The sequence below is a fragment of the Phallusia mammillata genome, chromosome 5 (assembly GCF_965637545.1).
Source record: "Phallusia mammillata chromosome 5, kaPhaMamm4.hap1.1, whole genome shotgun sequence".
Classification (NCBI taxonomy): Eukaryota; Metazoa; Chordata; class Ascidiacea; order Phlebobranchia; family Ascidiidae; genus Phallusia; species Phallusia mammillata.
The window spans coordinates 21,494,512-21,520,308 of NC_137256.1; the positions used below are offsets into that span (position 1 = coordinate 21,494,512).

General features: G+C 39.7%; 1 protein-coding gene across 2 annotated transcripts in view; it reads right to left on the reverse strand.

Moving 5' to 3' along the window:
- The window catches only part of LOC145227650 (uncharacterized), a 30,065-nt gene extending 4,513 nt beyond the window's left edge, over positions 1–25,552 (reverse strand). For both annotated transcript variants that reach the window (XM_080092532.1, XM_080092531.1), the window contains exons 1-25: positions 25,298–25,552; positions 24,971–25,134; positions 24,785–24,899; positions 22,964–23,110; positions 22,608–22,672; positions 22,298–22,363; positions 21,846–21,999; positions 21,350–21,438; positions 20,570–20,770; positions 19,261–19,406; positions 18,875–19,000; positions 18,705–18,799; positions 17,715–17,905; positions 15,577–17,295; positions 13,051–14,785; positions 12,182–12,383; positions 11,229–11,405; positions 10,685–10,890; positions 4,385–10,190; positions 4,188–4,310; positions 3,540–3,684; positions 2,500–3,027; positions 1,184–1,425; positions 698–809; positions 211–362 (exon numbers count right to left, since the gene is read on the reverse strand). In XM_080092532.1, the coding sequence (XP_079948658.1) occupies positions 211–362; positions 698–809; positions 1,184–1,425; positions 2,500–3,027; positions 3,540–3,684; positions 4,188–4,310; positions 4,385–10,190; positions 10,685–10,890; positions 11,229–11,405; positions 12,182–12,383; positions 13,051–14,785; positions 15,577–17,295; positions 17,715–17,905; positions 18,705–18,799; positions 18,875–19,000; positions 19,261–19,406; positions 20,570–20,770; positions 21,350–21,438; positions 21,846–21,999; positions 22,298–22,363; positions 22,608–22,672; positions 22,964–23,110; positions 24,785–24,899; positions 24,971–25,134; positions 25,298–25,377 (12,786 nt within the window). In that variant the 5' untranslated portion in view covers positions 25,378–25,552. The remainder of the gene's footprint in view (positions 1–210; positions 363–697; positions 810–1,183; positions 1,426–2,499; positions 3,028–3,539; positions 3,685–4,187; positions 4,311–4,384; positions 10,191–10,684; positions 10,891–11,228; positions 11,406–12,181; positions 12,384–13,050; positions 14,786–15,576; positions 17,296–17,714; positions 17,906–18,704; positions 18,800–18,874; positions 19,001–19,260; positions 19,407–20,569; positions 20,771–21,349; positions 21,439–21,845; positions 22,000–22,297; positions 22,364–22,607; positions 22,673–22,963; positions 23,111–24,784; positions 24,900–24,970; positions 25,135–25,297) is intronic.
- Between the last annotated feature and the right edge of the window lie 245 nt (positions 25,553–25,797).

A 25,797-nucleotide genomic window follows, 5' to 3' on the forward strand; every position in this document is an offset into this window, starting at 1 on the left:
ATTACAAACGCTAGAGATAACCTTCGTATTTCCTTCATAATCTCAACATATCTTAGTGATGTTTTTAAGCAACGAGGGCATACAAATTCAGGAAATGATTTCGTTGCAACTTTTCTGTGGCTCTATGATAATTGTGGTTGCAATTCCGACACGATATTGTAAAATGGCGTCCCGGTGAGAAAATTATTTACTCTTATCACTAAATCATACCGTTTGATAAGCAAGCATGGGTCTGTTTTGAGGCGCCGATACAGCTGTCGGTTGGAATGGCATTGGTTGGGTGTTAGGTGGCCTTTGAGATTGTTGGTTGCTGGTGTGTGTGGTCGGCGGTGGTTGGTGTCTGACTGGTTCGGGTGGTGTATCTGAAAAAATAAAAAAAATAGATTCACGTTATCTCGACAGAAAGCTTTAAACACCCGAAATTGTTTTTTCCGTTACGATTTTCAAACAAAAATCGCAAATAAGTGGCAAATAAGAAACTTCGAAATTTCGATACAACCATAAAAATCAACAATTTGACGATTAACAAAAACAATGAAACACCAGACATGGACCTATAAAGTAAACAAAAATAGCAATACATTGTAATACAAACATATCCACAATCGCTATGGCCTTCTTTTTTTAAAGGTGAAAGGTATAAAATACAATCACTGTATACAAGGAGCGTTTTTGTGAGTAGTATGAGTTGTATTACCTTGTGGTTTCTGAACTGGGGTTATAACTGCTGTAGGCGGAGGAGCACGAGGGTGTTGTTTTGCCACAGCAGTTGGTGGTGGTGAATGAGAAGGTAGAGTTGTTGGTGGTTGCTGAGAAAAAATATTTGTTACACTGCCAAATTTGAAATTGAACAAGGCATAGCCAAATAGTTAGAGTAGAGTCTTAATTTTTTATGGTTAAGTCTGAGTCGTTATATTTCTAAAGCAGAGTCGATTCGCATTAGTGATATGTTTGACGACTAAAAATGTTTTTTTAATTTTGTTAAAATACAAATTGTGCAAGGGCCACATCGAGGCTTTGTTTCTGTTACAGCAACATAACAAACGTTACAGCAACATACAATAACATAACAACAAAACACTGCAGAAAAATTCATTCCCTACCATAACAAATAAGTTTAAATGCAACAGCAAGCTGTGTAACATGCCTTGCCATAACTTGTTCTTTAAAATATAGTCATTACCTGGATACTGTGTTGTATATTTGGTGGTGTCTCTTGCTTAGCTTGGAAGGGGTAACTCGGTTGGGAGTGACGAATCGTGGGTGAAGGAAGGTTGCCCATTGTGGCACTGGGTAACCTGGGTGAAGTCAAATGGGGCGAAACTGGATGGGGGCGACTCTGTAAACCGGGTGAGGAGAGAGCTGGGACCGTAGTGGGTGACTGTACCGGTAACGGCGGCGTTTTTTGTTCAACCCCCGGAGTAACTGAAAAACATTGATTTACTTGTTGGTTGCATGTATTGTTACTGTGGCGGTTTTATAATGGAGACAGTCAATCATCTGGTGATCTATAAACTGTAGGTGCAGATCTTCTTAATGTCCGGTTTTTTTTACACGGTACAGGTTTTTTTGGATTTACAAATCCTACAACAGAATCGTCTACACATCTTGTTTGGTGCTTCATTTAGCATTAATACAAAAATATATCAAGTTTAAAGAGCTCTTCTGGCAAATGTGTTTTTATAAGCTATTGCTGCCAGGCATAGTATCAAGTTTAAAGAGCTCTTCTGGCAAATGTGATTTGAAGAGCTCTTTAAACTTGATACTATGCCTGGCAGCAATAGCTTATATACAAAAAAAAAAAATATATATATATATATATATAGCTTTGAACCCAAAATTTCGCTTTTATGTACTATTCTTTGGCCGTCATTCTAAGCAGTTTAAAGCGGCAATGTTTCGCACAATTCTCGCCAAAAAGACTTCGAAACCTAGGTGCTTTTCATTTTAGCCAGGGACAAAATGCTTGATGAAAGTTTTATGCTTCTCAAGGCCTTATGTAATTTATGGAAGTTTGTTATCGCCAAAGTTAAATTGTTTAACTTGACATCAAACAAAAATATGCATGAAGGCGTTTTAACTAACTATCCGATACAACGGTGATGGGAAAAATCCACATTTACAAATTGAAAAATTTCGTGAGTCTCAACACACTTATCTCCAGTTATATACTAAAACATTCTATTTTTTAAACTACTATTCTGAAGCAGTGAATGTTTTTAAACAAGCTAATGCAGATTTATTTTAAAGGCACATTTACGTGGTTCACTATGAAGGGAAAAACAAAATTAGAGTTGGTGACGATGTCGGCATCGTGATATTTGTATCTGACTCCACAACCCTGATTTATGCAAAGTATTTGAAACCAGAAGCATCATGCATTTGGCACGTCCAATTTTGCCTACCCCTTGGCCGAAGTCTAACATATAAGTTACTCGACAAACACCGACAAGAATGACATCAAACATGCGACGACGACACAAAACGAAATAATATTACCTTGAGTGTGAGTAAATGCTGCATGCTGGTGAACGGAAGGAAATGCTTTGTTACTCGGCAGAGGGGATACGAAAGGTGTAGGGGATATAACATGTGTGGCTGGGGGCCTGTGTTGGGGCGACTGCATGGCGCTTTGGGGGTTTATGGGTGACGTTGTTGGAAACTTGAAGGTGGGTGACGCTTGTGGGGAAACTTTCGCGTGGGGTAAAGGGGCATGCGAGGACGAGGTGGGGAACTTCTGAAGATGGGGCCCGGGAACGTTGTAGGGGGCGTAGGGGTCAGGTCTCAACCCTTGCATCAGAAACGGGGGTAGAGTGTTAGTTTTAGCCCCAACCACACCCTGGGTCTGCTTCGGTAAAGCGATATCATGCACATGAGTGGAACCTGATGGTTTTCGCTCGGGGAGTGCAGCAGGATGCGCATCTTTGCTGGGTCGGTGGCTGGGGACCGGTAAAGCCGGGGGCAGTTCCGCGTGGACCCCTATTTGCGGGGAGTGCATTGTTTCCTTGATCGAGGGTTCAGGTTGCACTGCAGTAAACATTAAAGGTTTATTAGGCATAACTGTTTGAATAATACAAAAGCTAAAAGCTTATTACCTCAAACATGCGTTTGATTAATCGTTCTAAAACATTATGAAATTCTCACTAAAAAGCAGGATTTGTGTTTGTTTTGTTCGTATTTCTTTTGTTCGTATTGACCAAAATCGGTTTGCTATTGACGATCCGTTTTGATTTAAAATCACATGGACCCACAAAGAAACTAGATGTAATCTGGTAACTTTTGTATCAACTAACAGGCCAATACATTATTGCTAATGCCAGAAATTAAAATGACGAAAAATTTTGTTGCTAAAATGTTTTTTTTTATCTTTCGTGCGTTTCTTATCGTTTCTTCACAGTCGGTTTAGTTTGCTAGGCTTTCAGTTGAGGAATGAAGAACTATTAGCCTTTTCTAATTTTATTCCATTCTATTGCCCTTTCACAACATTTCACAACTTGTGATATAAAATGACCAGGGGTTGAAATAGAGTTTGTTCAAACCTGTTTTGGCTGACGAGAGTGGAACAAATGGTCGAGCTTCGCTCATGTTTGGTACGGGTGGTGGGGGTTGTGGATGGTGTTTGGTCGCAGGAATGGTAACTGGTTGTACTGGTATCTGTGGCTGAGGTGGGGTTACCTGCTTTGGCTGAAAAAAAAAAATGAATATTATTACAAATGACTGCCTTAAGCTCCAATAGGGCAATTTGCTCATAAAATTACAGGTCGAATAAAATTTAAATTGTCGTCTTGCTTGTTAATACACGGTATACATAAAATCTAAGACGCTTAAAACAGTAATGATGGTTAGTTAGCAAACGTAGTCAAATTGGACTTGTAAATCAGGCCAGGTTCGGGCTTGATTCGGGCCTGGCTTCATAGTAAGTCAAATTTAGGTGGTAATTACACCATGTATATTTACGGGTCCAGTTTATCAAAATTTCGGGTCGGGTTTCGGGCTTGTACTTATGGGTTTGGATCGATTTCGGGTTCCAACTTACAAATCTGGGTCAAACATTACACAAACTGCGGCTCTCAGCTATTATAAACCAAATAAAGCTCTTTAGGCAACTGAATTTTGAGTGTCTGCACGAGGGCCTAAGCAGATTGCGTTGAAATAAATCTTATGCCCAAGTCTATCCCGATGCTTACTGTGGAGATAGGTTGTAATGGCGCAGGTTTTTGGCGTGGAGATGCAGTCGGTTGAACTGGAAGCGTTTTTTCGGATGTAATATTCTGTTCCGGTGACTGCTTCTTCAAAGTAGGCTGTGGTTCCTGTTTATTGAAAAGTCAACGTATTTCGTTTAATATCTGGCAATAACAACCCCAATAATTGTAACAAAAAATACCTCGTAAACAGGTTTGACGTCAACAGTCTGCTTAACTTGAGACCGCTCTATGCTTCTTCGCCGTATGGGTGATTCCTTTCTCGGACTCTGCGTTTTAAATCCAGCTGCAGAGCTTGATGAGCCAGGTGACCGTCCGCCAACCACCGAATATGCATCCTTTGGCATAGGTGAAAATTCTTGTACCTCAGGAAGAGCCGCTGGCTCGTTGCTTGAGGTATTTTTGTCCGGAAACAAAGGATCAGAAAGCAGAGCAGATGCCGCTTCAGCAGCTTCCCGTACAGCGCTCTCGTCGTAAGTCGCAATGTCTTGTCGAGGACTTGTACGGGTAGGTTTAGTTGGTTCATCGAACGCTTGGTAACTTGAATCAGGATCGCTGCTTTGTTTGTCCTTGAAATCATCGAACAATCCCTCGATGGAACTTACAGCCGCAGCAAGCTCAATCTCCTCTGCTTTGCTCCTTGGTTCCATATCAGAGGATTTGCCTTTGTCAGTGTCCGACTTATCAGTCTGTATACTAGCATCGGGTGTGAGGCTATCCGAAAGAGGAGCGGCTTCTTCCACTGGCGGTTTGGGCTGCGAATAGTAAGATGATTCGGCGGATGGTTCATTGTCAGAATACGACTTGGTTATCCTCGAAGACAAGTAATCTGCATCACTTGAAGAGGAAACCAGATCGTCGCTTTCATCATCACCCATTATGGATCTAACAGCTTCCTCATCCCGTTGACGTTCTAATGTTTTCTGCTGTTCCAAATTCTTCCTCCTACGTTCGTGCTGTAGCTGAAATCGCTCCATGGCTGATAAAGCGAGCTGGCGACTCTCGGCAGGTGAAAGGTCACGACTTTTAGTCCGTTTACGTTCTTCTTTGACCTTAGCGACGTCCTTTGTTCTCTCCGCACTATCATATGAGAGTGATGATTTTCGCGATACACTCTGTTTTGGTTCATGCTTAATATCGTCTGTTGCCGAATCAACTATTTTCAATTCTGTATCGGAAAATCTTTCTTCAGTTTCGAATGACTGTGAAGGGGAAAATATTGACTTGGTCAAGTTTGAAGTCTGAACAGGGGAGCTGTGAGTCTGTGGTGAAAACACTTTTTCCTCGATCTCTTCGTTTTTGTCTGATTTTAATTCCTGCTGCTTTGTGTCAGCTTTCTGGTGCACAGCTTTGCTCTCAGTGTCTGAAGCCATGAAGAAACTGCTTCCTGGCAAAGAATTGTCTGATTCGTTTTCTTCATCACCTTTTTCACGTTTTTTAGGAGCCTCCTTTCGCTCTACATGTTTAGCTGAAGGCGATGGGGAAGATTTAATGTCAAGATGCTTGTGCTTGTCGGTCTTGCCCTTCTCTGCTGACGATTGCAAACTTTTTGTCTCATCAGGCCGTTTGGCCTTAGTAAACTCAGTAACCTTGGGGTGTGACTTCTTTTCCTTGATGTGCTGAGGTTTGTGCAGCTCCGATCCAGTCTTGCTCGACGATGATTTGACAACTTTTTCGTCTTTGCTTGGAGCGCGCCTTTCTTCACTTGTGTCGTGTGGTTTGGACATGGATGTCTTTGATTTTAGCTTATGATGTTCACCTTTGTGGCGAATTTTGTCGCCGGAATGCTTATGGCGAATTTTACCACCATCATCATGTCTTTTATGCGAATCCTGGCTTGTCTTGCCGGATGACGAACTGCGCTCCGGTTTAGTTGGCCTTTCCGATTTTGACAGAGATTTACTTGAAGTCTTCTTTCCACTGTCAGAAGATTCGCGAATTTTTTCTTCATGTTTTCCACTTGATCTCTCCTCAGAGACCTTCAATGAAGTTTTATGCTTTTTCTGTGGTTTGTTTTCCTCCTGACGTTTGTCTGGTCGCTCACTGGAGCTAGACTCTTTTTTAATGTCCGCCTCATGCTTTGATTTCACTTTCTTCTCTGACCTTACATCTCCCTGTTTCGAAGAGACTCTTGTTTCGGAGAAAGACGATTTGCTCTTTAGTTCACTGTGCTTTTTTGACGGCCTGTTTTCAGACGATTTTGAACTTGACGACTTGTGTGGTTGCTTTGTACCTTCATAGTCAGAATGCTTATGAGTTATTTCTTCAGAAGAAGGCTTCAAGGGCGCTTGAGACTTTGAAACCAGTTTTGGTTTGACCTCTGGTTTCTTTTCTACAGCCTTTGGTTCAGGTTCGATGACAACTTTATTAAAATCCTCATCACTATCTGAAGATGTCATTCCAAGTAAGGTCTTTCTTTCTTCCTTGCTAAAATGAGGACTCTCAGTGCTAGCGGGTTTGTTGCCAAAATCCAAATCACTATCCAGGTCAGAACTACTTGATGAGTAAATTGACCGAGGATCAGATGGTTTAGTTTTTGACGATGGTTCCTTTTTCAGTGAGGCAGAAGCAGAGAATTGATCCTTGTAATCGGGATTGTAGGATGTGTGCGTTTTGATAGTTTTGGTGGTGAGGAACGATGATGGCGGTGAGGGAGGAGGAACATCCTGAGACTCTGCTGAAGAAGATGATGAGCTTAGTTTGGATGTTAGTGAACTGTGTCGCGGTTCTTCCGGTGCTCTTGACTTAAAATGTGAAGCAGATGAATGCTCTTTCTTTACTTTAGCTTTTGTGTGATGAGATGATATTTCTTCATCCTCTGAATCAAATGCTTGTTTTGCATGAAACCTATCTTTGGACCTTTTATCCCTATCATCTTCTTCTTCTGAATCAGACACCTGTTTCTTAGGGACCTTTTTCAGTTTCTTCTTTTCCAACTTCTTCTTTTTTTCAGGCTTCACAACTTTTTCCTTGATGTTTTTCTCAGTACTACTTTGCTTTGAGCGATCTTTTGACTTGTCCTTAGTTTGTTCGCGATGCCGCATTGATGGAGACTCCTTGCGTGACATAGGACTCTCTTTATAGTGCGAAGACCTGTCAGACTGATCAGAATCTCCATGTCGCTCCATCTTGGCAACTTTTTGCACCACTGTTGGCTTGCTGACCTTTTCAGTAACTTGTCCATCACTATCAGTAGATTCATCATCAGTAGAAGAATAAAAGGCAGACTTCTTTGCTGTGCTCGATTTGTTCATCTTTGAGATGAAATCATCATAGTTATCGCTGGAGTCAGAGTCACTTGAAATGTGCTGTTGCTTTACAGGAGGCTTACTGTACTTAGACTTTGCTGAGTTTTCTATTTTGGAAGGTTTGGTAGGCGTGGGTTTCACATCTTCAATGTCGCTATCCGAAGACCAATACTTTGAGAATTTGGACTTCGAGGAACTTGCCTGTAATGGTTCTTTCTTTACTGGGCTTGAGGGAGGCTCATCGGAATCAGAGGGATTCAGAAACGATGATTTAGTTAAGTGGGGAGTAATTGAAAGTTTTCTTTCTTCCAAGCGTGGCTTCTTTTTCACTGGCTGATCAGTGTCCAATGATTTTTGACTTGACTTCTTCAACAAAGTTTTCTTTTTGTCGTGACCAGACACGGATTCTTTCTTGCTCTCACTTTTACTTTTATCTTTTTTGCTTGAGGTCTTTGTCACATCGCCGTGTCTCTCTGAAGAGTGCGGTTTAGATGTAGAATGCCTGGTGTCATCAGTTTTGCTGACTTTGCCTTCTGAGTGATGTCCATCTTTTGATGTCTTGTGCAACTTTTTGCGCTCTTCAGAGTGCTTGGATTTAAATTTCTTTTCACCACTGGACTTGTGTGAAGAAACATGTTTGGAACTGGATGAGGATTTGTCTGGCTTAGAAGACTCTACAAGCTTTGAATGTTTAGCCTCATTTGAAGTTTTCACTTGGTTATGTAAAGACTTAGAAGACTTGCCATCCCCAGATGAAGTTTTATCTTGGCTGGAAACTTTAGACAATTTTTGATCAATTGAAGGTCGTTCCTGACTGGTTGGTTTTACCTTAACTTCCGACTGGGATTTCTCATGGCTTTGGGCAGATTTCTGTAGTTTAGAATCACTAGGACTTTTGTCAGATATTTCTTTCTTAATAAGTTTTGCGTCTGACTTGTGAAGTTTTGTACCTTCCTTGTGTTTGGAAACCGGTTTGTCGGATTTTATCTTCGAAGAAAACTCTTTGCTCGGCTTACTGGAGTCATATTTCTTTTCAGCTTTCTGAGTTGGCTTTTCCTTTGACTTGGTCTTTTCGATTTTCTTTTCCGTGCTTTCAGAAGGTGTCTTTGAGGATTTCTCAACCTTTTCAGATGTTTTCGGAGACTTTCCCGATGCACCTTGATCTTTAAATATTTTCTTGTGAAGCTTTTTCGGGTCTTTCTTAATCTTACCTTCAACCTTATCAGTTTTCATTGGTCTTCTTTCCTCAGTTTTTATCTTTTTAATCTTAGAAGAGAGAACATCTCCTTTAGAAGATGGTAACAATGTCTTGTGTTTTTTTATGGTATGACCTTGCGTTTTGTCTTTTTTGGTTGCAAATGGGATCTCCTTTTTTTCTTTACTTTCTGACATTGCAGAAACAGGTTTCAGCTGCTTTTTAACTTGTCCTTCCGGCTGTGAATCTAAATGCACAGATTTTTTGCATTCTGTTTTGGGCAGTGGATTGTCTGTTGAAATTATTTTTGCTTCAATTGTTTCATCATCTTTCAATGTGGTCTCAGATTTGATAGGAGACTGAGGCAAATTTACTTCTGCATCGCAACTTATCGCTTGTGGCAAAATTTCATCCACAACCTCGGGTATAATTTCCTGTAGTGATTCTGTGGCGACGTTTTGCTCCTTCGTCATTTCTGGGATTGAATCAATCTCTTCCTCTGCATCGATAACTAAATCAGACTCAATAAAGTCATCATCCACAGCTGGGATTACTTCTGAAGTGTAAGATTCCTCCACCACAACATCATCAGCAACTTTCTCTGGCTCCACAATATTCTCCAAAACAAGCTGCTCATCTTTTTGCTCAACATCTACTGAACTTATTGACTCCACATTTTCATTGTTTAAGTTTTTTGTTTCAAACTTCGCTTCAGGCATGTTTTCCTCAATATTTAGCTTGTCTACGGATGTTGCATCCTCCTGAGGTGCTGCATTCTCTTCTGTATCCATCTCAGTGATGACATGCTCCTCCAGGACTTCCAAGGGAGCAACCTCCTCGCTGTATATGGCAACATCCTCCTGTTGCACAACTTCAATTGATGCCGGATCCTCAACAATGTGATCCACATCCGGTTGGATTTTAACGCTTGTCTCCACTTGTGCATCACTGGTATCTTCTAGTGGTGCATCCGCTTTTAAAGCAACTTCTTCTTTTTCCGATACATCTGAATGGGTTGGCACAAAGTCAGGATTAGGAACGTTAGTTTTAAGGCTACTAGGTAAGGTGTCATCCTCTTTTGTTGTTACTTCTTCTTGAGGCAAAGAGATGTCTTCCGTTTGCACAGACTCAAATGTTGATTCATTTCCAACTACACTAATCGCTTTGTTGCTAGACTCTGTTTCTTCAGCTTGAGCACGATCCACCTCTTCAGTGTTCTGGACACAGAGTTCTTCTCCGGCAATCTCACACCCACTCTCAACAGTCGCCGGATTTATAATGTCACTGCTGAGAGGAAACGCGTTTTTTGGCACCTGGCTAAGATTGTCGGTGGCTGTCACAGTCTGTGGATGGTACGTGTCACTTGACATAGTGGATGACTCGATGAGGGAGCTAAACAATGGTTTGTTGTCAATGTTCAAGTCAACCAGATTTGAGAAGAGTGGGGCACTGGTCATGGGTGAAGGCTTTGCTTCCATAAGGTTTGGTTCGCTGGTTTGTTGCAAATGGGAAAGCCGAGCAGAATCTTGTTCAAAGATGCTGGACCTAAAAGTACATGGGTAAATCAGTAACCTAGTCTTGTATAGTAACATATAACATAGTATATATTTCGTGCGAAAATGTTTTTTAAATATTTCAGTAATGTATTTTTTGTACCGATAAGTTGTTTAATTCGAGTCATTTACGGCGAAATATACAGTCAAACTGTCTAATATGTAACACTATGTTTGTGAAAATTAAATGTGTGTTTTTGGGTTAAACAAATTTTCGTTATTGCCGTGTGTGTGTGGTTGTCAGCGAGGCGAAGGCTAACAGTTGTGATGAAAAAAAATAAACATTTATGATTTATCCATGCAAGCGCACAGAAAAAAACATGGTAAATGAACGCCATAAGGTAATTTTTCATAGATAACCAGTTTTCCAATAACTTTGCTCAAGGGGCAGGATTCGGCACACAGGCCGTAGTTTGCTGGCCCTAGATCTATACCGTAACTTGTCAATTAACTATAAGCTGTAAATTTTCAAACCAAGAAAATCACCTGAACAATCGCATATGACGGAATTCAAGTTGTCGCTGATCTTCCAGTTTCTTCTTCATTTCCCTGATCTTCTCCTCTTCTTTGACTGTCACAACAGTCAGGTCTTCTAGAGGAGTCTTTTTCTTCACTTTTCCCAATTGTTTCAAGCGCTGGGCACGATTTTGAGAGGGCGAAACCATCAGGTTCTTGCCCTCTGCAGTGTCCATCTGGGAAGCCGAAAGTAAATTTGTATTTGTCGGTGTTAATAGTTCAGTGTTCATGAAGCAATAGAATAGTCCTAAAATGGTAGCCGAGCCGAGCCGAGCCGAGCCGACATGAGATGCTCGTTGTTTGACCCAACAGAACATTTGTATTTTGGGCATATCCCTAGTTCTAAACACTAAAACAAAACACACTGATTATAAGTGTTACATGCCTTTTCTTGAGCCACATTCTACTTCTAAGCATGGAAAATGTTATTTAGTATTTTCGGACCAGAAGCATTTTAGGTACCCTAAAATACTCAACCAACAGATATTATGTGAAAAAATCTTGTAACGCTTACCGTTAACCCCATGAATCTTTCAGCAGTAGGGCTTTTCAAGATGGGGCTCATAGGGGAAGTCCCAGTTTCCTCTTCAGATGAGGGTGATAGAAAACCTGGTGACATGTCCATCGACAACTGGTTCCTCATGCTCTCCAGTTCCGCCTTTAAAGTCTCCAATTCCTTCATTCCCAATGGCTAAAAAACATTGGTTTGTTTTCATTTTTGTATATTCACGCCCACTACAGGAAACAAAGACCAGAAAGCAAACGCACTCAACAATGTCATTACTAAGAATGGTCTGAGTCGAGCCAGAACCGAGTACTTAGTACCGAGCTTCGCTTATTTTGATGCTCGGTGCTGGTTTGTACAAACTCCCACGAGCATTAAAATTGCATATTCATGCCCTGGTAACATGCGAAACTAGTGAAAAGATGTCCGAGAACAAAAATGATTGTCATTTAAATGCCTTGGGTGGTGCAAAACGCGTACTTCCCAAGTCTGTACAGCTTAATATACTGTTGGTGACGTAAGGGTCATTGGAAAGCTTCAAAACTAGTGTAGAATTAGGCATGTTTGTGACGCCACAATGCACCGAGCGTTCTTGGCCGAGCACCGAGCATTAACATGAAATGTTCGGTGTTCGACAAAACAGAACATTTGGAGCTTTAGTTCATTCCTAGCAATCATCAAGGGAATTTATACTTCGCTCATAACTTTCTTTATTTTAAAACAGGGAAAAACACTAAAGACTGACCCCCTGTCAACCAAAGTGTCGGCAATACATACATGTCTGTAAACATTCTGAAATTGTTAATTGCATAATCCGATATTAAAACGTCTGGCAAATTGCGTGCCAGTTAAGAAATAATGGCCTTCTGAATGAGGTTAAAGTTTGGAAATAAATTTGGTTTGCCAAAAACGACTGATGTTAAAGGGTAGCTTTCAAAATGACACATAAACATATGGTATACCTCGGACGGGCTGACGTTGAGAGCCACAGTCAAATTGGCCACTTGCTTTGGTGGACTGTAAACGTTTCGTTTTCTTTCGCTCTCGTGGTGTTTTGAGCTCTGCCTGTGGTCCACCTTGCGTCTTTTAGGGTCAGCAGGGTGATATTTGCTTGGGTGGGAACGCTGTCCATGCTTGTCCGGCCGATGACCACTTGAGCTAGTCCTTGATAAATGAAAATGTAATTAATGATTCTATTTGAATAAGGCGAAATATATATTTCTGTTTTTAAAGAAATGATTTATGCTTTGTACCTGTTCTTCATGAAACAGTCTAAATATACTACTGATAAGAAGCAAGAATCTTTCTTTTTTACATTCTATTGTCTGCGGGAGATTCCTTAGGTGACAAAAGTTTTTCAGCTAATGTAATTAATTGGAGTAAATAAAACTACATGACAGATCTGCCATGGGGTTAAACAAATATAATACAAAACACAAAACTAATGTCAATCACCTTTTACGATGTTTCCGATCTTAAACATCAGTGGTTCACAAACTTTTCAGGCTTGCTATATTATAACTTTATTGTGCTTAGGCTTAGTGAGGTTCGTTTTAAAAACAATACTACGTTGCCATGAATGTCAACAAGTTGTAAAACAGCAGAGACTTTTAAACTAGCGTTTGCACTTTTAAACTAGCGAATAAGACGCTAGGACCGTCGAAGGCGTTATACCCAGTGGTGGAATTCAGCAGGTTCGCACCGGTTCTATAGTACCCTCTCACGAAATTTTATGAGACCAGCGAACCGGTTAGCATTACTGGTTACTGTCAATGGACTTTTTGTAACAGAACCGGCTAAAAAATATGCGTACTATGAAAAACATGCTTACTTTCTGACATGAGGGTGCTGTTCTGGATGATGATGTGGCTTTCGCTTAGGTTGCGAAGGAGACGGTGTGTTGGTATTTGACGAACTGCTGCGATGCGATGTCTGGGAAGACTTGCCAAGTGAAGATGCACTTTTGGGTGTGTACGGAGATACCTGTATCGGGGTTTTGTTGGTAGGTGGCGCCATTTTGGCAGCAGTTTCACTTGCTTTTGATCCAGGTTGTTTATGGATATCCCGGTTTTCTGGCCTATGGTCCTCCTTTTTTTGTACATGAGGAGATTTCTTAATTTCTTTCGTTTCCTCCACCTCCAGTTGCATGACCTGTTCCGCATGTTTACCGATCTTTTCTTGTGCTGCAACAGGCGTATCTTTATCACCATTGCTCGCATCGGCCTTTTTCTGCTCATGAAATACGGCATCATGCTTAGTACTTTCAGCCATAATCTCTGTATGTGGTGTGGTATCACTAGCAGACAAAACGTTGGAGACAGGAGTAGCCTGACTACTTCCATCCAATGAGGACTCAGTCTCTTCTTCCTCATCAACAGCACTGATAATGGCCTGACTGGGTCCTCTCATTTTCTGTACGAGCTTGCTTTGACGCTCCTGCTCCTTGCGCTGTTTCTTAAGCAACGATTTAAGTTCTTTCTCTTTTCTTTTCTGTTCCTTTAAGCGTTGGGCTTCCATCTGTTTCCGATAACTCTTACTCAAGTCCACATCTTTATCTTTCTGCTCCTCTGTATGGATGGGAACAGGAACAGGCTCTTCGTTGGTTACCATCACCACCTCATCCTCGACGACTTCAGTGATGACTTCCTCATCAGATGCTGCTACAACCTCATCAATGACAGGGTGATGTTCTGGAGCAGCAACAGGAATGTCAGGCTTCTGTATTTCTAGTGTATCAACTGGTGTCGTTTCGGCCGTGGTAAGTGGCTGTTCCTCTGCTTCAGAAATCTCAAGCTCTTTCGCTTTTGGGTTCTCCTTGTTGTCTTTCTTTCCGTGGGATTTAAGCTTTTGCGTAATGCCGGTTATATAGATATCAGCGACCTCTCCGGCTTCTTTAGGCTCAAGTTTTTGCTCCGAATCAAGCTTGGAAAGAAGTTGCTCCAAATGTAGCTTCTCTTTCTCAAGCTCAGTCAGATTACTGGCAGGCTGATCAGGTGTTTCATTTTCAGATTTCTTAATGTCTGAATGTTCAGTCCCCTGTTTATGCTTGGTAACTTGTACTGGCATAAGAGCAGTAGCGCTGACAATCGTTGAAGAATAGGGATTATAACTTGACACAAACGGTTGTGCAATGGCCACTTTTCCCACAGATTTCTTCGTAACAGGCACTGATGGAACTGATTCTTCCGGCACATGTTCTTTATCTTCTAATTCCACTTCTTCAGTTTCTTGTAGATCAACAGAATGGTCTATGACCTCCTCAGTGACTTCCATTTCTGGCATCACTTCAATGTCTTCCTCTTTGACTGACAACCGAGGACGAAACTGTGATGACGGCTCTCTAGCTTCTGGACCAGAATCCAATACTTCGTCGTCAATTGCTTCGTCCATGAAGCTCTGGCTGGCAATGGACATAGGAGCATCGTGTTTTACGCTAACCTTACGAACACGTTTGTTCGGTTTAGCGTGATTCTCGTCGTTGTCCCGATCCTGCGTTCCGTGTCTGTGATCTTGACTGCCTGAGAGGCGTCGTTCCTTATCAGCTGATGAGCTTTTAACTTCGTTGTCTGGAAGAAGGTAGAAACATTATTTGACATGACAGTACTAAAGGTCTACTATCCCATACCAAAACATATTTTGCTTCAATATCATAACAGGCGAGCGATTTTTGAAATTCTTTATGAAGGGTTTTTTAACGTTTGCATTAAAACTTAGAGCAGGGATCGGCAGCCTTTTAGGCGACGCATGCCAATTTAATTGTTATTTCCATGTGTTAATGACCTCGCGTGCTTACGTTTTTCTAAATAATAGTGGTTCGTGCCAGCAGATATCAATAATAAAGAAAAGGCAGAGTGTTTTGTGCATGTACAAGCAGTGTAACAGGTTAAATTAGTACTTTAATATAAACAGGGTTGGCGAGCCATGAAAAAAACACCTCGCGTGCCAGGGGTTGCCGACCTCTGACTTAGAGTGACATCCACATCCGAAGGTAAAGGCGTCAATTAAGGTCATGCTTGCAAGTCATAACTTTAATTACATTTTTTAATTTACGATTTTAACTTTTATAGGAGAAACGTGCTATAGTAGCCATTCACTAAACGAAACAACTTCACTTAAACAAAATTGACATACAGTAGTCCCGGACAGACTACTGTCGTGGGTTCGAATCCTACCGCAGGCTAAATTTATTCTTGCAATATGGTAAATGCTTGGTGACCTGCTGATTCGGTATAGCACCTTCAATAGGCCTGGCGTACTATGACATACAGTATGTATGATTTTCGAGGAGCAAGTACTGGGGAAACGACCACTAATTCACATTACATGAAAACCTAAAACACTTTTTTCCAATATTTACCTGAAGCATGTAGTTCAGAATGCCGACGTTTTTTGCTAGTTGACCTTTCACGGTCACTATTCGATCGGTCGTCCGAAATATCAAGTCTATCATCCAGTCGACGCTTTTGATCTTTTTCCTCAAGAGACGACCTCTCTTGTTTCACATTTACTGTCTCTTTCAGCTTCAGGGCTGCTTTTTCCATTGAAGGCGAGTATTCTCGTTTTAGGAGATTGGAACTACTGCCTCTGGAATCCCTATGTCTCTTGCTGGGATCTTTTTCAGTCTTGATTCTGTGCTTTTGATCTTTCCTTCCGCTTTCAGTGTCGCTTCCACTCTGAACGCTGTCCCGCTGTGATACCACTTTACTCTTTCGTCTCTCATCATGTGGAAACTTCCTTATCTTTTCCGTTTGGGATCGACTTGTTGATTTGCTTGAACCTGAGTCAGCTGGTGGAGATTGAGAATGCACTCGCTGGAGTAGATGACCCCTGGATGAGGAAACCCTTTCCGAGACCACAGAATCTAATTTCTTTCTAGGTTTAGTTTCTACTTCTTTTTCGGAATGCACACTCGACGCCCTGGAACTAGATTTAGTTGAAGCGTCAGTTTTAGTCGAAGTTGTGTCGATGCTCTTTTGACGACTGATCTCTTGTTTGACAGTCCTTGTTATCACAGAAGACACCACTGGTTGTTTGATGATTATTTCACCGATGGAGTCCAGATTTTCATCTCTCGTTGGTGTCTCGCTGCGGCTTCGATCATAATCGGCTTGACCAGCACTCCAAGGTTCGTCACTTTCAGACGGTTTAGAAGCAGCCTGAGATCTGCTACTTGCTCCAGACCATTGGCTTGAGTTATCTTGAACAACCTTGCTTCGCACGCCTTGACCCGACCTTGGACTTCCGGGTAAACTTCTGCCGTCACGTAACTCTACCCTACGCTCATCCGCACGCCGACTATAAGGGGAAAGCCCTCTTCTAGGTGGGGAGTAATAGTGACCCGGAGATCCGTATCTGTGTTCTCTATACTTGCGTGGATAAGTGTCTGAGCCAGAACCACGATCTTCTCTTGATCCTGGAGATCTTGCTGGGCTGCGTCCTCTTCCAGTTGGCACATCTCTGTGCTCATGAAGTCTTGGCTCCAGTTTAGGATCAAAATCCCTTATTCTTCCTCTTCGACTTTGTGCTCCAGATCGCGGAGAATTGCTACGACTTCGCCGCAAAATTCTACCTGGACTGTGCCGGGAATGATAAACCGGGTCTCTTCGATCTCTTGGCTTCAAACCACGATGGTAGTCATCTGCGTAACCTCTTGGCAGAGGAGCGCCGGAGTACTCTCTGCTGTGTTCGCGGCGCGGATAGTCCGTGTAATCCGGGTCGTAGTTTGGAGGTAAACGATCGTTAAAACTTTCTTCATCGCGGTGGTAATAGTCAGGCCTTTCTGGGCGATCGTCGTCATAGGCTCTCCTCCCTCGTGGTGACACATTGTGATAAACGTTTCTCCCCCTGCTCCGCTCCTCCCACCCTCTCCACTCGCTCCTCGGAGGAGCAGAGGGGTCGTATGTTGGGGGCGGCTGGTAACGGTCAAAGTAGCTGTCAGGGGCGCTGGAGTATGGATGACTGGACCCAGGTCGGGAGCTACTTCTTGATGATGACGTAGTAGGGGGTGGGGCTGATGGAGTTGTTGGGGCAGATAGGATTAGATGACGAATGCTTTCAAATGTTGTAGCTGTTTGTCCTGGTAGACAAGTAAAACAATTTTAAATGTTGTTTACATTTTTGGGGCTATATATGTCTGAGAAGTGTGTCAGTTACATATGGAAATGTTGCACCTTACATTTATGATTAGTCAAGTCGTCAAGACAAACACATGTTTGAATGGTATTGCATGTTCAGTTTTACTTATTGCAAAGAGACTACATTATGTTACTTTTTTCTATTTATCACAGTTGATTTGAGTTCATTATTTCATTTCATTTTGATTTTTTTTGACACTCATGTATATTTTATGGTGCAACAAGTGTAATTTACGTTTTTCCTTAATGAGAGGCTAAAATACTGAAGCATATTGGTTTAGGTATCCTTAAAAACAATTAAAAGTTCCAAAAACATGTTTTGAAATGTTTATGCTAAAAATATAAGCTTTTCTTCACAAACCTGAGTTTTGCATGTCAGTAAGGAATAGCTCAATCAGTTTGTGACTGGCAAAATCCAGTTTTAATCGACTTCCATTCATTTTTCTGCCCCTGAGACTGGCCAGTGCTAATTGTGCAGGCTCAAACTTGCAGTAGAACACTAAAGCTTGGCCACGATTCCGGTCGATAACAACATATTCAACTGGGCCATGTCTGTTTGAACAAAAAGCATGAGTTTAATTCATAAAACAAAGAACAAAATTTTCTGGTAAACTCGCACACATAAATAGGGTTAGCAGAAAGATGCCAAAAATAGTGATAAAACATTGGGTTTACCAAATATTGCCAACATTTTTTCTGGTTGACAATATAATTTATGTGTTTTCAATGTTTCCATTTTATTAAGTATAGTGGATTGTGGACCCCCAACAAGTAATTGGGACCATAAAACAACAGTTACAAACCACTGTTCTAGGACCTAACACACTGTTCAAGGAACATTTAACCATTTTAAGACAAAGACTTGCAGATTGTAGATTAGAGGACCTATGTTAGAAAATAGGCATATACCAGTACTGCCAGTTAGTGATGGGACGGGTACCTGGTACTCGGCATCGAACGATTTAAGTGGTATCGATACTCGTATTCGGTATCGAAATATTTTGTCTCAGTTTTCGATACCAACATGCGAATACCAAAGGCCGATTTACACCATAAGAATACGGGCAAATTTATGCCAATATTTGCTTCCGAAAGCACAAAATTGGAAAAATGTTCCGCGAGTTTACATATATCTTTTTCGCTATCACATGGAGATTACACTTTTCGGCATGTGTGTGTGCGCGCCTGTACCCCGACCATGGCAGATAAATTAGCCAGTGATATACAACTAAGTACAACACTACACATAAGTACTCGATGTCGAAGGTATATACATGTGGTACTCGTACTCGGTACTCGCTTCAAAACCTGGTATCGTCCCATCACTACCAGTACTCTTAGTAGCACTTACTTTTGAAAGCAACTTGCCAGGTAATGTTCAGTAAAGCTTTCAGTAACTCCAGCCACCCAAATACATGAAGAGATGACTGTTTTGCCAAATCCAAGCTGAAATCCAAAGCATATGAAGCTTTAGTGGAGAAAATCATTACCGTAGTAGCGTTCATAACAATGCTTGTATACCTTCAGTGTATTCTTGCCCAGTTTTTCCCCATCCATTTTTTGTATTGCTTTTACTACACTTGCAATGTCGGTGTATTGCAGAAAGGCGTATTGAGGGACGTTGTTCTGTCTTTTAATTTCAATGGCCTTAACACAAAATATTAGACAGGTATTAGGGCAAAATGTTAGAAAAAAACGTGAAGCGCAAAAATATACATTAGCTACAAAAAAAAATCTTACCATCAACACATTAAAGATTTTATTCCTTTGTTTACTATGTGCAGTTTATAATTTTACCTTAGTGAAGAACAAAATGTCGTTAATTTGTCAATTTAACACATCAATATTTTTTCTTTCAGTATTTTTTTTACAATGAGTTACAAACATTTTCTAAAATATTAACTTACCACAATCTCTCCAAATCTAACAAAGATGTTTTGGATGTCACTGTACCCTACAGTTTTGTCGAGATTTCCCACAAATAAGGTTCTTGATGCTCTTGGATGAAACTCATCAATAATTCCACCACATTCCTGTAGCTCTTTTCCACTAACTGCACAATATAAAACACATATTATTAGACGACAAAAATCGTCAAAGTTTGTGTTTATTTTTAGCTAATTTGCATTTTAAATTTCGACTTCCTATATAGTTGGTTTTACTGCTCGCATTTACCATGTGTTTTTACTTTCTGGTTGGGTTTACATATAGTGATGGGACGATACAAGGTTTTGAAGCGACTACCGGATGTATGTATATACCTTCGATACCGAGTACTTAAGTGTAGTGTTGTACTGCTAATTTATCTGCCATGGTCGGGGTACAGGCGTGCACACACACATACTGAAAAATGTAATCTCCACATGATAGCGCATAAGATATACGTAAACTGGCAGAATTTTTTTCCAATTTTGTGCTGTCTGAAGCAAATATTGGCATAAAGTTGCCCATATTCTTATGGTGTAAATCGGCCTTCGGTACTCGCACGTTGGTATCGAAAACTGAGACAAAATATTTCGATACCGAGTATCGATAGCACCGGGTACTCGTCCCATCACTATGGACATATACACATAAAAATTCAAAAATTTGGAGATTTAAATTAGTGGAGGAAAAGGGTATCGTATGTTAGGGTAATCTATTCTAGAATTCACTGTGTGGTAAAGAGCAGGGGTGGCTATAACAAAACCACAAATAAAACTGTTTTAATTGCTGATTAAAATTACCTTTATCCTACCAGACCCAGTGTTTGGGTTTTTGGCAATACAGAGACCATTATTTTGATTATATACATAACATTATGCAACATAGGTATGGAACAATTACATTACATGTGATATTAGTTGTTCTAAATATACTACTGGAAAGATCAGATAGACTACAGTTTAAGAAATGCCTACTTTCTATTCTATCTCTATGTACCACATAAACCCTGTTTGGATATATAGGCAAGGGCTAAGCCTACTCTTCTTGCCTCAAGTTAGCATATTACTGACACCAGTCAAATTAGTTATTCCAAAGGAATGCTAAGACACAAGTTTTGCACAAGACCAAAACTGATTAGCCGGACCTGTTAAGTTTCATGATGATTTGAGTGTAGCAAAAAGATCGAGAAGCAACCGAAAAGCTATGGCGTGTCACTAGTGGTACGTGAATTACAGATTGAAAACTACTGTTATAAATTTTTATCAAATCTGGGGAAAACGTCTTTCTTACCCTCTCCCTCATATATGGCAGCTTCAATTGCAGCACCGAACAGGAGTTTGCTTTTAGCATGGTTGACAGACTTGTTTGCTTCGGAGGCATTTCGAAACAACACCAATGCATGTCGGTTGTTGTTGTCGCCGCGAATCACAACCGATTTCACTTTCCCGCATTTCTTAAACTCATGATATATCCCTTCTCGCAAGTTGTTTACTGCAAAAAACAAAGCAGAAGTTAAAATTTGGGCATCTAAGGGGCTTGTAGGTAGATCGCTGGGTCGAAATTTACAAAGACCTACCTATCTGTCGTTTGGGTAAGTTTGAACTAGTCAAAAAAAGATTATTTGTGTTATTTTGAGAACTTACTCGATTCGTAAACCAAAATAGGTTCTAGACTTGGATATGTAGACATTTGTACCAACATACGCATATAAACTCAAAAATAGAACATTAATAATTGTGTTGCTTAATATTTGTGAGCAACATCAGACAGACCGGATATTGGCCTTATTTTTTGGGTCCAATCTGGTCTGGATTAACCGAAGTTTACTGTATACACATAAAAATATATGAGCAAAATTGGTTTGTTAACTGTATTTATTCTTACTCATGACTGCCTAACTTTATCCTTGGTTTCGATTAAAATGCAAACACAGCCTAAAGTGGGACTCTATACCTCTGTGAAAATCTCAACATCTAAAATCATCTTGGGAAGAGTGTTGTCTAATTTAGCCAATGAATAAGAAAAATACTAAAAACTTCACATATACTGTAGTAAATGTATTTAACTTACCACTAGGACGAGCAGGCAGCTTTTTGATGATCATTGTGACAAGTTTTTGTCCACCCTCTGAATCACTCTCAGCCGTTGTTGAACGAGGACTAAATGACAACACAAAACAGTTTAAATATTACAAAATTAAATAGCTCAAAAGGAATGATAATAAAGAAGTAAATGCTTCTAAATCAAAATCAGTAAACACAAAGTTGTTAAAAATCGAAACCAAACATTCATATTAGCTAGCTTGGTTCACACAGCCTACAACAGGACAACTGCATGAAACCACTGAGAACATGCAATAACATATGCACAAACAGAAAAAAGGTGACAGGCGCAAAATGAGTGTTTTCAACCTATTTAAAACTTTGCCTGCCTTTGTGACAAAAAACTGTCAGCACATTGATAAAATTGAATGATAATGAAAAAAATTGCATTATACAGCGGTAAAAATCAAGAAAATATTATCTGGAGTTATTAAAACAGTGGCATAAACTGACAATCAACATACCTGGATGACACAGAACTGTTAGATCTTGAAGATGACACTGATGAGGACCCAGATGATACAGAACTGCTTCTTCCTGTAGTCCCACTTGAATAACTGGAGGATGTGGCTCGGTCCTCGTCTGAGGAGCTACCTTGATGCTTCTGCTTACGGTTTGCTGTAATATCAAAATATAATTGGTACGAAACTTTATGACTGTCTCTGTCGTAAAGGAAAACGAACACATAATCCTTTTGGGGGGTAATGGCTAATTCATAAAACATTTATTATTTTACACATAATAGCTACTCTTGCACAACTTATCATAAATTATAGCTTACCAGTTTTAATATGAGAAAAATGAAGGTGATTTTTAAGTCACTTAGAGTAAATTACCACAGTTTACACAAGCAAAATGTATGTGTCTTTTAAATGACTGGGTATGGAGCAAAAATACACAATAAAGATCATGTTACCAGTCTTTTTCTTTACAGTTGGTGATCTCCCACGAGATGCTTTGTGTTTTGCTGGTTTGGAGACAACTGATAAAAAAGTTTTATTTTAAAGATAAGATTTAAAAAAGACACATCAGATTTTAGCATACTTTTTCCTGCTGTGTTCCAACAATACTAAAAGCCATTTTATTTGTCTTAAAAAGATCTCTAAACACTTTGTAACAACAGTTTTAGTTTGTTATTACAAGTATCTACAGATTTTAGAGACATAACTTCAATAAAATTATGTAAATTGACCAAATAAGTCTGATAAAATGGCTATATCACTTACCATTCTTTCCACTGTCATCTGCCTTTTTCGTTTTCTTTTTCGATTTAGACTCAGTCTTGTTTTTTCTGTGTAATATAACCCATTATTAATGGACAGAGTTCAAAGAATTTAACAATTTCCTGCATATGACATGGTACAGTATGCTTGTGTATTGTGCTTTACAAAAAACGAAGCAGTGAGGCACACCAAGGTTTGTTTAATCAAACCCGTTGCTTTCAACATGTACCCAAATTTTACAACAACTTTTTGCGGTTTACCATGTTAATAATAATAAAAAAACATATTTTACATGTAAACCTTTATAGCTACCAACAAAGCATACTATAACACACTATTTGGAAAAACAAAGAACATACCTTTCTGTTTTTTTGTTTCCGCCTTCTACTAAATCTTTTGACCCTTTTTGAGAGCTTTTAGAGTCTGATAAATCTGGGTTTCTACTTGAGTCAGAACTGCCTTGATGCGAGCGCCGTCTGTCAGAATGGGGACGATCACCAGCATGTCTGTGCAATTTATACAGCTTTGTAAATAATCAATACACAGGAAAAAAATTAAGCAGGTGTTCTGCTTACAGATTGACACCTGGCAAATCTCACTAATTAGACAGCCTGGCTACATTATTTGTGCATGAAACATAATATTTGCAACATATGACAGTAAAAAATGCGTGTAAAACATGGAAAAGTGAAAATTAGAGCAGGGGTCATCCATTTTTTGAGGCATGAAGAGCTATTTTTCTGGAGAATTTCAAAATTATAGTAGAGACATTATGTCAAAAATGGGAACAAGATTTTAATCAAAATTGTTTTGGGTACAACATAACATAGTTCATTGTTTTAAAAGTATATGAAGGTATTTTGTTCAGTGTTTGGAATCATATAAATGTAAAAAGGAGTCACAGAAGATTTTGAGCCAGAGGTTAGGTTAGCGATGGTTAAACTAGAAAGACAATAAAATAAGCTAGGCATGTACACTAAACAGGTACAGGTATTGCTTAACAAATAGTACACCATGGGTAATTGAAACTAAAAAGTATTATCTTTTGTATAAAAAAAATTGCTATATATCCACAACAAAACATTGCATCATACTGTTTATTTGCTGGAATGCAATCGATTTCGTTTTTTCATACAACATATCTACATAACTATTTTGCCTATTGGCACCAGCAAAATACACTTTTATCAACTCCAGTATCTTTGTAATAAAATCTGAAAGTTCCAAAGTAAGTGGCCCTTTGTTGCAAATATTGGAACTAAATGAGTCCAGAGTCCATGAAGCAAAATTGTCACATACTGTCTTTGTAGTTGTTTCTTTTGCAGTCCTCGAAATGTTTTTGATATATAAATATAACTGTGTATAACTTCCTATAGATCGTAACATTAAAAAACATGCATTTTGTACAAAAATGTAGACATCAGAAATTATGTTAGATTTACAAACCCACCTTGACCAGTCCAAGCTTTATGAAGAAGGCAAGTTACATCCAATAAAATAATCCATGTTTTTCTTGGTTAGTGTTATCCAACCAATATGGTATGGCTTTCATATGGCAGTCCGAAATGTTAAAGGATTAAGGAGTATTATTAACAATAGGGGCCTTGCCCATAAAAGTGCTTGACCCTTTTATGTTAGTGCTGGACAAAGATAAAATGGGTGCTGGAAACCATAAGTACGAAAAATATAAAGAGGTGTAGATCTGGCTGTCTCATATAAGCTCCAAGATGCAGTATTTCAGCATCTAGGTGTTACAATCCATAAATTCCGAAAATGGAAGTGTCAAATGTGTATAGATCCAAAAGTATATACTCCATGTGCTTTTTGGTTGAAAAATATTGCATGAGAAGACAGTTTGCATTGCTAGAACTTTGATGGATTGCTGAATCGCGGAGAAACACTTTGAGAAACTGGTACAATAATGATGAACAAGCGTGCATATATTCCATGTTTTATTAATCCGACATTCTTTGACTGACTGGAACCTTGTCTAAATACTATATCCAATATATGGTAATCCATATTACCCGACGAATGAACAAGGGGTTAAATCATGTGGTGACATGCAATATCAATGCACCAAACACGCTATATCTCCTGTGAAATTACATGTTCGCAGATGATCACATAGTTACATTGTAGCTTTAAAGCACATTTAATAATTCTGCCTGTTAACCTACCCCTCAGACGTCTTTGAGTCACTTCGGTGTGATGTGTAGCCACGATGAGTTGCTGACTGTGAATGTCGATTACCTGCTAATGGTGAGGAATCATGTCGGCTAGTTGAAGTCATTGCTGCAAATGTAAAAAGAGCGCATCAGTAACCTATACATTTAATTGTATATACATACAAAAAAATGTTTTACCAGCTTGTTCACTGTAGTTGGTTTGTAGTTGTTTATCACCAATGGTGTTTACAGCGTTGTGAGCTTTTTGTGCAGATCGAAGGTCAACAAATGCTACGACAGCTTGTACTTCACCATCCGACCCTCGCTTGGAAAGGACTTTTACTTTTTCAATCCGTCCATACCTAACATATTAGCATTTTTTTAAAACCATGGCATGAAAACAGCAGTTTTACAAATTTGACACAAGAGTAAGATACAAGTAACTTTAACTACCTGTAAGGCAAATAAAAAACAAAATACATCTAAATGTTAGGTTGTAAAAGCTAAAAACACAAAAATCATTACCTTTTAAAATGATCTGAAATTTTGTCCTCTCTGGTGTTGTCTGGAAGGTTTCCTACCCACAAGTGTCTTGTTTCTCGCATTATTGTCTACTGAAGACAAAATTGCCTACAAACCATTTAAATTAACCATGTACTGCCTCATTGTCAATCTTTGACAATGTTAATACACGTTGTATTCTTGGTTACCAATACTTTTTAAACTCGAAAATCAAGGTAACCTAATAGGCTAAAATTGCAAAAAGTTGTTAAATGTTGATACGTATGGCATTTTATGAGCAGAAACGTTGATACTTGGCAAAGCGTTGCAAGTGTTTTGTCACCGATTGCAACAAGCCGAAGAAGCGTGGCCGCCATTGTGCTTAAAAAATCCATAGCCGAATGGTTCAACTACCTTTTTAACAGACAAGCAAAAACACGCGCTTTCTACCATCTTTTACCCAACAAAAAACTCGCTGTTCACTTTAAAAAACTGAAACTACATAAAAAAGGTAAATGCAAAGC